Below are 16,196 nucleotides of genomic sequence, written 5' to 3'. Positions count from 1 at the left end.
TCTTCTAAACATATTAACAACTGAAAATTAGTCCATACGTGTATATAGCTAATCTTCGAACTAAATGTACATGTTTAAGAAGCTCGACACAAAATTTTGGCAAAATATCTCTATTCGTTTAGAAGATAGAGTAAGCACCCTCGTGAAGAGTATATAAATACCATTTTCTATATTTTAAATGTTTGAGTGCAAAAGCTATATTTCTTCTTTATTAAAATATTTAAACATATAACGGAAAACTGTTACTTTTTTCGTCATCTCCTTCAGAGGGTATCGACGTATTCAATTGTGTTCGCCCTCTATCCTGATGTGTTCTCTACAGGTTCTGTTAATTTCCATGGCCTTAGTTTAATTGATGTTAATCTCATGTCCAACATTACCATTCAGTCTATCGATGTCTTTAAATATTGACTACAGGTTAGAAACCTTGTACAAGAGCATACATATACCAAGCGGACGCTTTTACTTTGTATTGTAGGAAATGATAGCCGTATAAATAATGAGTTACAAAAGAAAACCAGTAAGGAAAGTAGTAAAGTCGGACTGGGCCAACTATATGATACCCTTCACCACTTTGGGTATATTCTACATATGGGTATTCTCATTTTTTTAATTCCATTACAAAACAATTGTTTTGATTTGATCATTATCAATAAATGAACCGACTAACATCAATCCATATACATGGTTTTCTGCAACCTATGCTAAATTTAAATGGGACAAATTTGGGTAAATCGATTTATAGCACACTTGATACACACTATTCGATAATATCGATCAGACACCCGTTGAAATATATATGGAAGCTATGTCTGCATCTGTACCCATTACAAAAACCAGTAAGGAAAGAAGTAAAGTCGACGGGGCCGACTATATGATACCCTTCACCACTTTGGGTATATCCAACATATGGAATCCTAAAAGATGTCGCATTTTTGAAGGACCATTAGCATGAAATTACACATGTCATGCTGCAACCTATACTAAATTTTGGTCAATATAGAGTTGCTTCTTACAATGGGACAAAATTATGTAATTAAATTTAAAGCAGAATATCGAAATCTGAACCGATTTCATCAAAACTTGTCACATGTTAGGTTACATCTATTTCAGTATTTTTTTTTTTTCTTGCATTCGGCCACATTCTGAGTTCTTCATTTACTTACAAATCCAAATTTGGTGCAAATCGAAGGATATATATGGACTTTGGTACACTATATACCTAAAATCGGACGAAAATATACATGGGAGCTATACCTAAATCTGAACCGATTTTCACGAAATTTAACACACATCGTTCTAGACTTAATTCAGTACGCTATGCCGAATTTCGTGCAAATCGTAGGATATATAGGGACTTTGGTACACCATTTACCTTAAATCAGACGAAAATATATGGGAGCTATATCTAAAACTTAACCGATTTTCACGAAATTTAACACACATCGTTCTATGCTTAATTCAGCACGCTGTGCCAAATTTCGAAGGATATTTAGGGGCTTTGGTGCACTATTTACCTTAAATCGGATGAAAATATATATGGGAGCTATATCTAAATCTGAACCGATTTTTCCCAATTTTGAATAGGGTTCGTCCTTGGGCCAAATAAGTGAACAGTGCCAAATTTCATCAAAATCGGAACAAAAATGCGACCTGTACTTTGTTAACAAAAATACACGGACGGACGGACATGCATTAATCGACTTAAAAAGTGATTCTATGCATATTCTCAAAAGGAACCATGTGTCTATCTCATTTCCTTTTGCTGTTACAAACATATGCACAAAGACATAATACTCTGTGCCACAGTGTGGTGAAGGGTATAAAAAAACAGCAATCAATCTAGTCTCAATGGAATACCTTGAGCAAAATTTCGTGTCAATCGGAGGAGTATGGTGCACCATTTACCCAAAATCGGACGAAAATATATATGTTGGAGATATATCTATGTCTGCATTTTCAGGAAAATTAACACAGATCATTCTAGGCTGAAGTCAGTACGCAATGTCAAATTTCGTGCAAATCGAACGGTATATATACCATTTACCTTAAATCGGAAAAAATATATATGGGAGCTATATCTAAATCTTAACAAATTTTAACGAAATTTAAAACACGTCATTTTAGACTTAATTCAGTACGCTATACAAATTTCGTGCAAATCGAAAGAAATGTAGAAGCTTTGTACACCTTTTACACAAAATCGGACGAGAATATGTATGTGAGCTATATCCAAATCTGAACCGATTTCCATGAAACTTGGCAGACATGACTCCAGACCCAATTCAAAACGCTGCGCCAAATTTCGTGCAAATCGAAAGATCTATAGGGTCTTGGGTCCACCATTTACATTAGATCGGACGAAAATATATATGAGAGCTATATCTAAATATGAACCGATTTTCACGACACTTCGCACACATCATTCTAGGCTTAATTCAGTACGCTGTGCAAGTCACAAAATATATAGGGATTTTAGTGCACCATTTACCTTAAATCGGACGAAAATATATAAAGGAGCTATATTTAAATCTGAACCGATTTTCACGAAACTTGTACACTCAATTCAGTACGATATGCCAAATTTCGTGCAAATCGAAAGATATATAGGGACTTTAGTGCACAATTTACATTAAATCGGACTAAAATATATATGAGAGCTATATCTAAATCTGAACCAATTTTCACGAAATTTAAACAAACATCGCCCTAGGCTTAATTCAGTACGCTATGCCAAATTTCGTGCAAATCGTAGGATATATAGGGATTTTGGTGCACCAGGAAACTTAGCACTTATTCTTATTTCAAAAAGCCATACAAATTTCGTGCAAATCGAAAGATATTTAGGGACTTTGTTGCACCATTTACCTTAAATGGGACGAAAATATATATGGGAGCAATATCTAAATCTAAACCGATTTTCACGAAACTTAGCTCACATCATTCTAGGCTCAATTCAGTACGCTATTCCAAATTTCGTGCAAATTGAAAGATATTTGGGGACTTTAGTGCACCATTTACCTTAAATCGGACGAAAATATATATGGGAGCTATATCTAAATCTGAACCGATTTCAATAGGGTTTCAATAGGGTTCGTCCTTGTGCCAAATGAATGAGCTGTGCCAAATTTCATCCAATTCGAATAATAAATGCGACCTGTACTTTGTTCACAATTTAACATGGACAGACAGACGGACGGATAAATCGACTTAGAAAGTGATTCTTTGCATATTCTCAAAAGAAACCATGTGTTTATCTGGTTTCCTTTTGCCTGTTACAAACATATGCACAAAGACTTAATACCCTGTACCACAGTGTGGTGAAGGGTATAAAAAACCCATTCACATGGTCTTTTTTTTTATTTAATAATCTAATCTCTAATTCTAGAATGTCCATACAAAATTTCAAGTGAAATTCTCAAGAACTCTTGAAGATATAGCCGATTTATTGTGTTAGCATCAAGTGACGGCAGGGGTGATTCTCAAACTTTAAACTCATTTTTCTCGAAATAATGTTTTACGAATGGCGGGCACGATAACTCAAAAACTAATAATCCGATCGATTCCAAATTTTGGGACGTTTTTCTCTGTGAGTGTATAGCTATCGTATGAACTAGGATAAATCCAATCGGTCGAGATCTTCCTTATTTTTTAACTTGGTTTTTGGTAAAGAATAGGCGATTTTTCAAAAATATATTTTTTAAGGTCCGCCATTTTGTTGATTTTTGGGCGAAGCCAATAATCCTAGTTCATACGAGAGCCAGACATGTACCCTTTCTAACACCGTTGGAATTTTTATATAAATAATATTTTTTTATTTATTTATTTTTTATTTCTTAAAAGATCCCAGGTTATATTTCTCAGTTATTTAAATATTTAAACATATAGAGTTGAGAGACCTGCCAATTGGCAATTTTTCCGTTGTTCATCTTCATAAAAAATCTGTTAATTACCCACTTGCAATGCCAATGCACTCTGTTAAAGCCAGTTTTAAATCTTTTATGTAAATATATAGTGAACGTGTATTAAATAACAAATAACTAAAATACCATAACATATATTCACCCAATATGCCCGACAAAAAATATATAAATAAATAACCAACAATAACGACAGCAAAAAACAACATTTTGCTAATTTACACAACAGATTTGATCCAATGTCCATAAAAATTCGTTAAACATGTTAACATGTCAGGGCAAACAAAAACCACAAATTGAAGCAAATCTGCAATTGTGGTTTCAATTGGTCAACCACCCCCCACTACCCGCACCCTACATATGTTTGCTCACCCAAAAAATGAGAAATAGAACCGAACAAACAAATGGACAAATCAAATTGAATAGGGAGACCGAGAGAGAGAGAGAAAGCGAATAAAAACCCAAAATACATACACACATAAAAATCATGACAGATTGAAAGTGAAATATGTACAATTTGATTAGAGAATATTGACAGTGAAATATCATGAAATAAAACAAAACGAAAACAAAAGAATAACATATGCTAAAATGAATGACAGCCTGAGTTGTGGAGTAAAAAAAGGTGAATCATATAAATCAATATTTGCCAACTAGCCAGACCAATGGAAAAAAGTAGTTATGGCACAAAAACACATACACGCACATACATTCACACAAAACAATTGGGACCATCAATTGAGTTAAAATTTGCATTGTTTTGCGTTGACCTCTATTCCCAAATAACCCAAAAATTTTGGTTAGCCATCATTTTTTTTTTTGTCTGGTGCATATTTAATTGTAATCGGTACAATGGAGCGCATGTGGGATATTTAAAATCATACGCCACAGAGGGCTAAACTAAATTTGTGTGTGTTATATCAACTTTGTAATATTTTATTATGCAGTTGTTTATACACATGATTTATATTATTTATATTTTATATGATTGTTAATAATTAAAAAAAAATTTTAATTAAAAAATGTATTTTATTATAATTAAAATTGTTATTTATTAACTTTTATTTATAATATAATAAATTAATTATTTTATATTTTTATATATTTGTGAGAGTATTATAAGTTTATGTGACCTCAAGAGTTTGTGACGCCAAGAAATATTGGTCTTAGACCCTTCGAGCTGAGTCCATCAATGTGCCACATAATTTGTGAACAAAGTACAGGCCAATCGTAACGAAATTTTGACCGGTTCTGTCCAAAGAAGAGGCCAATTGTTTTTGTTAATGATCGTTTAATATTTAGGCGAAGAAATGAACCAAAGTCGTCTGGGTTTCAACTCACTCTTGAGGTAAAATTAATTATCAAAACTTAATGAAATATCAAATGAATCCAGACTATAATTTTAAAAAATTACAAAATTTGCATTCCATGGCTTATTAATTTACCCAAGAAAAACATAGACCGGAGAAGTTGGCGGTATCTGCAAGAGAAGTAGAGGACCTTTAAATTGATATTATTACGTTGATGAATATTTAGAGAGAACTGTATATTCTAATATTATTTAGTATTCCCATTACCACACTGTAAGACACAAATTTCGTGCTGATGGCTATTCGATTTTGTACAGATTTTCGGTTATGATCAACGACAACATCTATAGATATCGGTGTGGATCAGATCTATGCTTCTATTCGATCAAGATTGTGATTCGAACGTGACGAATGGTAATCAGTCAATATTTAGCGGGTGACAAAATTTACATAAAGCTTAGAATTTATCTACATATCTTTATAAGTTTGTAACTCGGAAAAGAAGACACGTTTTTTTTTGGACCAAGAATGAGCATTTTTGAAATTCGGGAAAATTGGTTCAAATGTCATGTTTATACCCTTCACCACACTGTGGCAAAGGGAAACGAGATAGACACATGGTTCCTTTTGAGAATATGCATAGTATCACATTCTGAGTCGATTTATGCATGTCCGTCCGTCTGTCCGTCTGTAGATGTTAAATTGTAAACAAAGTACAGGCCACATTTATAATCCGATTTGGATGAAATTAGGCACAAATCACTTATTTGGCCCAAGGAAGAACCCTATTAAAATTGAAGAAAATTGGTTCAGATTTAGATATAGCTCCCATATACATTTTCGTCCGATTTAAGGTAAATGGAGAGCCAAAGTCCCTATATATCTTTCGATTTGCACGAAATTTGGCTTAGAGTAATGAATTAACCCTAGAATAATGTGTGCCAAGTTTCGAAAAAATCTGTTCAGATTTAGATATAGCTCCCATATATATTTTCGTCCAATTTTAGGTAAATGGTGCACCAAAGTCTCTATATATCTTTCGATTTGCACGAAATTTGGCATATAGTACTAAATTAGGGCCAGAATGATGTGTGATTAGTTTCGAGAAAATCGGTTCCAATTTAGATACAGCTCCCATATATAGTTTTGTCCGATTTTATGTAAATGGTGCACCAGAGTCCCTACATATCTTTCGATTTGCACGAAATTTGGCATAGAGTACTGAATTAGGGCCAGAATGCTTAGTGTGCTTAGTTTCGAGAAAATCGGTTCCGATTTAGATATAGCTCCCATATGTTGTTTTGTCCGATTTTATGTAAATGGTCCACCAAAGCCCCTATATATCTTTCTGTGAACTGCATGAGTGATAGAGGGCATTCTTGCTTTATACCCGCGTTGGTCCGAAACGGTTGACTTAAATTTGAGCCGTGGTTTAATGATATAAATGAATGTCACATATAAGGGTTTGGAGGACTCTCATTACGATTCTGCGAGGAAATAGTAATAATACAACAGGGCGGATCGAAAACGGCGGTCATTTTTTTATTCCCTTCAAAACTCTGTGGTTCTGGGTATTATGTCTTTGTGCATATTTTTGTAACAGGCAAAAGGAAACGAGATAGACACATGGTTCCTTTTAAGAATAGGCATAGAATCACTTTCTGAGTCGATTTATGCATGTCCGTCCGTCCATGTTAAATTGTAAACAAAGTACAGGTCGCATTTATTACTTGAATTGGATGAAATTTGGCACAGCTCATTCATTTGGCCCATGGACCCTATTGAATTTGGGACAAATCGGTTCAGATTTAGATATAGCTCCCATATGCATTTTCGTCCGATTTTATGTAAATGTTACACCAATGTCCCTATATATCATTCGTTTTGCACGAAATTTGGCATAGCGTACTGAATTGAGTCTAGAATGATGTGTGTTAAGTTTCGTGAAAATCGGTTCAGATTTAGATATAGCTCCCATATATAGTTTCGTCCGAGTTTAGGTAAATGGTGCACCAAAGTCTCTATATTTCTTTCGATTTACACGAAATTTGGCTCAGCGTACTGAATTGGGTGTAGAATGGCGTGTGTTAAGTTTTGTGAAAGTCTGTTCAGATTTATATATAGCTCCCATATATATTTTCGTCCGATTTAAAGTAAATGGGTCTCCAAAGTCCCTATATATCCAATTTGCACGAAATTTTGCATAGCGTACTGAAGTGAGTCCGGCACGTTGTGTGTTAAATTTCGTGAAAATCTGTTTTGAACACTTTGACTTCGTCCATTAATACATTTTCGTCCGAATTAATGTAAATTGTGCACTAAAGACTCAAAGTTTGGACGATTGGCACAAAAATTTGTACAATGTACTTAAGGGGGGGGGGACCCCCCCCCCCCATTCACGGTGTCAAAAATATTTTTGATTTAATTCTAATCTCTAATTCTAGAGTGTCCATACAAAATTTCATATGAAAATCTCAAGAACTCTTGAAGATATAGCCGATTTATTGTATGAAGTGACAGGATGAGCGATTCTCAAACTTTAAACGCATTTTTCTCGAAGCAGTGTTTTGCGAATGGCGGGCACAACAACTCAAAACCTAATAATCCAATTGGTTCCAAATTTTGACACGTTTCTCTGAAAGTGTATAGCTTGTGCATGCACTAGGATGAAGCCAATCGGTGAAGAACTACCTTATTTTTTAACATAGGTTGTAATCAAAAATAGGCGAAATTGAAAAAAAATCAGAGGTCCGCAATCGTGTTAATATTTAGAACGAAGTCAATGATCCTAGTTCATACGAGAACCACACATGAACACACCAAGTAATCAAAGGGTGTCTGATTAAGATATAATTTTAAACAATGCAGCACACCGAACAGCTTGCGTTAAGTTCGCTTTAAGTCGATTAATTAACAAAATTTAGCATAGGTTGTATAGGGATTGATATTAGTCGGATTACAAATATATTAGGATCACATATTTAAGTTTGTTCAATTTCATGTCAATGTTCCTTCGAAAAGGCGACGTCTGTTAGGATACATATGTAGAATATACCCAAAGTGGTGAAGGGTATCATATAGTCGGCACAGTCCGACTTTACTACTTTCCTTACTGGCTTAAAATTGAATTAATCGGTACTAAAAAGGTTACAAAAAGAATCGTAAAAGCATCTCTTGTATATACCCTGAGGTGGTGCAGGGAATCAAATAGTCAATCCATGCGACTTAGATCTTATCCTGACTGTTTTAAAATTGAATATAAATTATTATTTATTTATTTATTTTTTGTAAATAATTTATTTATCAATTTAATTTATTCATTTAATTATTCTATTAAATTGTGTAGCAAACTGCAGTTAATAATAAATTTAACAAATCTATTTAGAACTGCAATGAATGGTAATAACAACACTAACAGACAAAACCACCAGGCATGTCTAGTGTCAACTTAAACCTCAAGTATTCTAATCTCGTTAATAATTTGTCAACAATGTGACAGGACATTTTTCATTATGCCATAGACAATGGCCACAAGTATTTTGTTTGCTTATATATACATCATTTATTATGCAGCATTTGTATATATAGATATAGATATTTAATCCTTTTATAATAATTTCAACAAACATCCTAGAGCATCAACAGTCAGCCAGACAACCTAAACTTAAAGTTGATTGTCCTTCGTCAAGAGCTTAAAGTTTTAATATTTGTCAACCATATGCTTTAGTAGAAAATTGTGGGAAAAATTTTCCATTATACAAAAACCAAATTAAGTTTTGTCGACAATACAATTTAACCCTGAACAAATAACCATTGTCACACACACAATGACACATTGGATGAACAAATTTTTCGTTCTCATTATCGACATGTAGATTAAAAATCAATCATCAGGAATCTATCCCTTTTCAAGGAAAATTCCTTGTAAAAGGAGTTGTATGTAATATTTTTCAGGTTACTTGCAAGTGGTGAGAGCTGCAGCTGAGGGCGTAGCGTAGCGTATTTAATTCTCATCAATGTTAATGATTTGTCAAAAGGTGTTTTGTACAGCAGACACAATGACTGGCTGGCTGGTTGGGTAGGTGTAGAAATTGATCTCTAAGATAAGCTTTCTTGAAGGAAGGATGTTCAAAAGGAATGATAGACAAAACATATTAAATAACCAGTAAGGAAAGATCAAAAGTCGGACGGGGCCGACTATATGATAACCTTCACCACTATGGATACATGCAAGACATGTTAATATCTACAATATCCTGTAGATATAGAAATTTCGCGTACATCAGTCGGGACCTAATTCAGTACTCTGTGCAAAAATTTGCTTCAATCGGAACAATATTGCACTATTTACATTAAATCGGACGATACTATATATGGGAGCTATATCTAAATCTGACCCGATTTCAACAAAACTTCGCATTCATCAATCATGACTTATTTTAGTACGCTTTGCAAAACTTTGTCTCAATCGGATAAATATTGGCAGTGTGGAGCTTCAGTTACATTAAATGGGACAAAACGATATATATCAGCTATATCTAAATCTGAACCGATTCCAGATAAAATTTCGTATTTATCAGCCGGGACCCAATTCAGTACTCTGTGCAAAATTTTGCTTTAGTGGGACCACTATTGAGAGTTTGGTGCACTATTTACATTAAATCGTACGAAACTATACATCGGAGCTATATCTATCTGGCAAATAACTATCTAGACCTAATTCAATACTCTGTGGAAAATTTTTTCTCAATCGGATCCCTATTGGCAGTTTGGTGCATCAATAAGTTAAAATCGGACGAAAATATATATGGGAGCTATATCTAAATCTGAACCGATTTTCTCCAATTTCAATAGGGTTCGTCCCTGGGCCAATTAAGTGACCTGTGCCAAATTTCATCCAAATCGGATCATAAATGCGACCTGTACTTTGTTAACAAAAATACATGGACGGACGGACGGACAGACGGAATGCATAAATCGACTCAGAAAGTGATTCTATGCATATTCTCAAAAGGAACAATGGGTCTATCTCAATTTTTTTGCCTGTTACAAACATGTGCACAAAGACGCAATACCCTGTACCACAGTGTGGTGAAGGGTATAAAAAAGGTTATATGGGGACTACACCTAAAAGGGACGAATATTAAAATTTTTTTGGGAGGAGGTTTGTTACCATATACGACTACAAAAAACCAAAATACCGAAAATTGGAGGGTTCCCTTATATGGGGGCTACCCGAAAAAATCGACCTATATTTATTATTTATAGTGGAGAGATTTGCTTGATACCTACTAAGAACTCGACGTACTAAATTACAGTCAATTCGGTCGAAAAATACGATCAGAACCCCCCAAAATACCACAATTTGGGGGTACCGTTATATGGGGACTACCAGAAAAACTGAACCTATATTTATAATTTTTAGTGGCGTTATTTGGTACCCAAAAAGAACAGTTATAAAACGAGCCCAAGAACCAAATAGGTTAAAATACCGAAAATTGGGGGTACCCTTATATGAGGACTATCCGAAAAAATGGATCTATATTTATAATTTTTAGTAGGGAGATTTGCTACCCAATAAGAACTCAAAGTACCAAATTTCAGGGAATTCGGTCAAAAAATGCGATCAAAACCCCCAAAATACCGCAAAATTGGGGGTACCCTTATATGGGGACTATCCAGAAAAATTTACCTATATGGGAGCTATATCTAAATCTGAACCGATTTCCTCCAATAGGGTTCGTCCTTGGGCCAATTAAGTGTCCTGTGCCAAATTTCATCCAAATCGGATCATAAATGCGACCTGTACTTTGTTAACAAAAATACATGGACGGACGGACAGACGGACGTGCATAAATCGACTCAGAAAGTGATTCTATGCTTATTCTCAAATGGAATCATGTGTCTATCTCGTTTCATCTTGTCTGTTACAAACATATGCACAAATACATAATACCATGTACCACAGTGTGGTCAAGGGTATAAAAATTATGATACAGATATATTCTCTTTGGTTGTGATGTTCAACTATCAGATAATAAACCCCATTTTCTGTTCACTCTATCCTTCCCGCTCTAAAACAAATTTCTATCAAACCAAAATATCTCCGTCATAACTTCAAAAACGTCTTCCCATCATAATACAATATCTAAGACCACCCACAGTCACATACCAGATAAGTATGTTTGTACGTATGTATGTATTTCGCCAGTAAATATGATTCATTCTTGACAAATGCTTATCCCGATGCAGTATCCACGGCCTTTTCACATGAAAATTAAATTATACTGCTCTACGGTAAGGATATGAAGCAAAAATGATGCAGCATCGATGCTGACGTTGCTTATGTAGGTGGATGTCGTTGTTGTTGTTATTGCTGTTGGTGATAATGAGGATGTCACATTTTAGATTGTCACATACACACGCATATATGTACATGTACAAGTGCAAAGTTCAAATTCAATTAAATTAATCGATCTTCCCAAAAATTCATTATATACTTGGATAGGAAGAGATATGTGATGAGAGAAATTTGTGTGAATGTGTGTGTGCATGTTTGATTTAAAAGTTTCTTAAAGTTGGTATAGAGTCTATACCTGTGGTGGTCCTATGGCACATGAGAGATGCATTCATTTACCAAAGAACAATGATGAACATAGAAAAGCCACATTAATGTCATTAATAACTTTGACAGGAGTAATACTAGTAGCAATGTACTTGAAGTGGTGGTGATGGTAGGTTATCATAATATTCTGCACGAATTGAAGTGTAGACTTGGCGAGAGATAATGAAAAGCGAAGTATTGTGGATTAGGAAAGAGCATTGAAAAGAAAGGTGGCATATATGTAGAGAAGGTATTATATGGCAGAAAGTTAAAGTTGTCGGGAGATATATGCTAGAAGCTGTAATGTACTGCCTTAATGCTTTCTAATATTTTGATATTTTAAACAACGAGTATTGATTTTTTTATTCTATATATTACTTACTAATTATTATTTATTCCCGCAACACTTCACCGTTGCATTTGCAAGACTCAATTCTTATTTACAGTAATTCTAAGTCTATATGTTGAAATCCCGACAAAAGTGGCTGTAATTTGTGTATTAAGGGAAACACCCCCAAAAAACAAAATGGTGAACCTTTGAAAAAATATTTTTGGAAAATCGCCAATTTTTTTACCAAAAACTAAGTTAAAAAATAAGGAAGATCTTCACCGATTGACTTTATCCTAGTTCATACGAGAGCTATACACTCCCAGAGAAACGTTGCAAAATTTGGAACCGATTGGATTATTAGTTTTTGAGTTATCGTGCCCGCCATTCGCAAAAAAATTTTTAGAGAAAAACGCGTTTAAAGTTTGAGAAGCCCTTCAGCGGTCACTTGATGCTGACACAATAAATCGGATATATCTTCAAGAGTTCTTGAAATGTTGTAGGGACATTCTTTAATCAGTGTAGGTTCGAATTTTGACCCCGAGAATGGGGGGGTCCCCTTAAGTTCTTCTTAGGTATTAGGTAGCAAATCGTTCTACCATAAATTATCAATATTGGTCCAGTTTTTAGTCCTCCCAAATAGTCCTGACAAATGTTCTTAATAAAAATTATAGATATCAGCCTATCATTAGGTAAAGCTCGAACTGGCTGTGGTTCGATATTTAAAACTTTAATTTTAGTAAATCTCTCAACTAAAAATCGTTATTGGACCATAATCTATTATAGTCCCCATATAATAATACCCCTAACTATTGTTGTTTTGAGAATTTCCGACATGTTTTTTCGCCGAATTGGGTCTAATAAAATAGTTTGATTTCTCATAATGTTGTTATGTTATGTTCGGTCATTTTCTGTTCAAGATCTTAGACCAATTTTCTTATCTGAGAATCAAGATCGATTTAAGATATTTTAAATGTATATTTCGAACTTAAGTTTCTATTGTATTACTCACTTAGCTGGCTCCAGACAGAACATTTAAGCTAACATGAAGCTAAAACCGGTCACACAATAGTCTGTCAGCTGGTGTGAACCCTCGTTCGGTTTTGAAGGGCTCCGAGAGATTATTTCCAATTAATTAATTTGAGGCGGATTGAAAATCTGTTCTATGGTGGATTTGCCAGGTCTGAAAGCGCATTGGATGGTCCAATAATGTCCTTGACCATTGGTTTCAGTCGTTCAGTCGATGGGAAGGAGACTTATTCCTCTATAGTTGGCACATATCGTCTACTTTTTGCGCACGGGATGCAGGGTGCTGAGGTTGCAATCAGTCGGTTTCCATCATCTAGCCAAATTTAATGCATGCTCCTAAGCAGCACCTGACCACTGGTCTTGAATAGTTTGGCCGGTTATCCATCAGCACCTATTCTGACCTCATCTTGGCAAGGTTGTATACACTCTACACCGTAATCTTTTATTGGTTCTGGAGTAACTTCTTTACCACCACTATTTGATAGCAGGAGCTTTGCAAAATGCTCCTTCCAGATCCTCAGTACGCTATTTGCATCTGCCACAAGGTTTCCATCTTCATTTCTACAGGAGGATGTACCTGCACCAAAGCCTTCGGTGCTAAAATTTTCGAACTCCATTTGCTCCCGCTCACGTTTCTCTTATTCATTCTTGTGAAAATACGTTTATCCTCTCTTTTATCTCCCAATAATTCTCTTTCGCATTACGTGCTGCTATTGTTTACAGGATTGCCCTATACGCTGCGTTTTTGACATCAGTAGCATTACGACACTCCTGATCGTACCATGGGTTTCTTAATCTTTTATACCCAAGTGTTGCTTTTACTGCAGTTTGTAGGGAGTAGGTAATTCTTTGCCATTGTGCTTCTATATTCATATCGGATCAAGAATGGGGGTAAGTTGAGCGGAGTAGGCTTCTGCTATCTGTTCTGTTTACAGCTTTTCGACGTCGAGTTTGCCTGTTGTGTTAGATCGCACATTGCTGTTACATTAAGCCCAGTGCGAACATTGGTTGCTAAAACGTAGTGATACGAATCGATATTCGCTCCTCGGATCGATCAAACGTCTAAAACACTGGATAAATGTCTTCCGTCTGTCACAATATGATCAGGTGATAGCCAGATGGCCTTGTGTATGTCGAGATGCTTGAATCTGGGTCTGCTAACTACCATGTTTTTTGCATGCCGCAGTCGCACGTTTCTTCATGGAGGCTGAATTTTCCGACGATGGGGCCAAATATATTGTCCCTTCCGATGTTTGCATTAAAATCTCCTAGCAGAATTTTAATGTCATGGCCAGGGCAGCGGTAATATGCTCTTTCTAGGCGCTCGTAAAATATATATTTGGTCTGATCATCTTTGTCTTCGGATGTAGAAGAACTTCGCTTTTATATTGATTATGGAGATGAGGTATTTTGTTCTCCTATTAACCATAAATCTGCAGCCAAATTTATCTCTCTTTCAATGACAGCTATAATAAAGTGCGTAAGAATCTGATTTACTTACGCCTGTCCCTTTCCATCGCATTTACTGCAAGGCCATAATATCGGTTTTGTACTACTTGAGTACATCCGCCAAAGCGTAAGCTGCGCCAGTTCTGTACAGCGTGCGCACATTCCAAGTGTAGGTTCGCAGATCGTGGTCCTTTTTACGTTTGCGGGTGCCGTTAAAATTATGGGGGTTTGGTTCGTTGGTTTTTCATAGTAGGAAAAGTTTTTCGAGTGTGGGCAACTAACTCGATGCCTCAACCCATTTTTTATAGTTCTTATGGGTGAACTCGTGGCACATATCAGCTCACTATTTCAACGGGAGATAAAAGTAGCTACCCCAGGGCCTATGCTCAAATGATTGTAGGTTGAAAACATGTGATTTGGCATTCCAAATTCTTGGTGAATACAAAATGTTTTTCCAGACAATTTGCAAACTAGGTATATGTTTTTGCATAGCTCCCATGCTATTTGTTGAAGATCCCAGAGCATAAATTACCCACTAGCAGACACTTTTCAATTAGATAGTCTCCTTATTCTTTTTGAAAACACACCACATGGTGTAGGAAAGAAAAAGTTCGATCCAACCGAACATAACGACTTTTTTCTCAATTCTCATTTTTTCCAGCATTATTTTTGTTGGGGTATGACAATTTCACATCGGTCGGACTTATATAATAATTTTGAAAAATATATAACATCTAAACCCATATTCTATATATTTATATTAAATTTTTTTCCTGATACTAAAATATTGCTTCTTTATCATTTCTTTACTTTCAGGTCCTGAAGGCTGTAATCTCTTTATATACCATTTGCCACAGGAATTCACTGACACCGATTTGGCATCGACTTTTCTGCCCTTTGGCAATGTCATTTCCGCCAAAGTTTTCATTGACAAGCAGACAAACTTATCCAAGTGCTTTGGTTTTGTATCATTTGACAATCCCGAATCGGCGCAGGTAGCCATACGAGCAATGAATGGATTTCAGGTGGGCACCAAACGCTTAAAAGTTCAATTGAAAAAGCCCAAAGATGCTTCAAAGCCGTACTAAAGAAAGCAAACAAAAAAAGAGAAAATATAAAAAGTAAAATGGCCAAGGAAAAAATATAAAAAAGGAAATTTTGCTGAAGAGGAGAAAAAACCAAGGAGAGGATAACAAAAGGATAATGTTGATGGATCAGTGAATGGAGTTAAACAGGTGTTTAATTTTTGAATCATTTAACCAAAAGAAAGCAATGCAGCAAATATCTTAGAAAACAAACCAACATTGAAAATGAAAATTTTATTAAAGTAAAAATCTTTATCCTGTTTACTACAAGGATAACAAGGAGGTAAACATTGAGAGCTTAATTTTCTCTTTCTCCCTTTAAGTTTTGCTTATGGCCAAGATTTGAAAAAAAAACAACAAAAAACAATCACAACAACAGTAATAAGACAATTATGTTTTTGTTGGTTCTTCCTTTCATCACCACCTATACCACCACATATACACACACACATACATATACATTTGTAAGTA

General features: G+C 35.2%; 1 protein-coding gene across 1 annotated transcript in view; it reads left to right on the top strand.

Moving 5' to 3' along the window:
- Positions 1-15,754, top strand: part of LOC133330924 (CUGBP Elav-like family member 1) — a 35,786-nt gene extending 20,032 nt beyond the window's left edge. Inside the window, exon 3 of the mRNA XM_061539323.1 lies at positions 15,457-15,754. Coding sequence (XP_061395307.1) covers positions 15,457-15,728 — 272 coding nt within the window. The 3' untranslated portion in view covers positions 15,729-15,754. The remainder of the gene's footprint in view (positions 1-15,456) is intronic.
- Positions 15,755-16,196: the final 442 nt, after the last annotated feature.

Source organism: Musca vetustissima, unplaced genomic scaffold (assembly GCF_032173495.1).
Source record: "Musca vetustissima isolate MV318-11 ecotype Yass unplaced genomic scaffold, APGP_CSIRO_Mvet_v1 utg12267, whole genome shotgun sequence".
Taxonomy (NCBI): domain Eukaryota; kingdom Metazoa; phylum Arthropoda; class Insecta; order Diptera; family Muscidae; genus Musca; species Musca vetustissima.
Note: the sequence above shows the minus strand (reverse complement) of the source record. Positions and strands in the feature narration are given on the sequence as shown.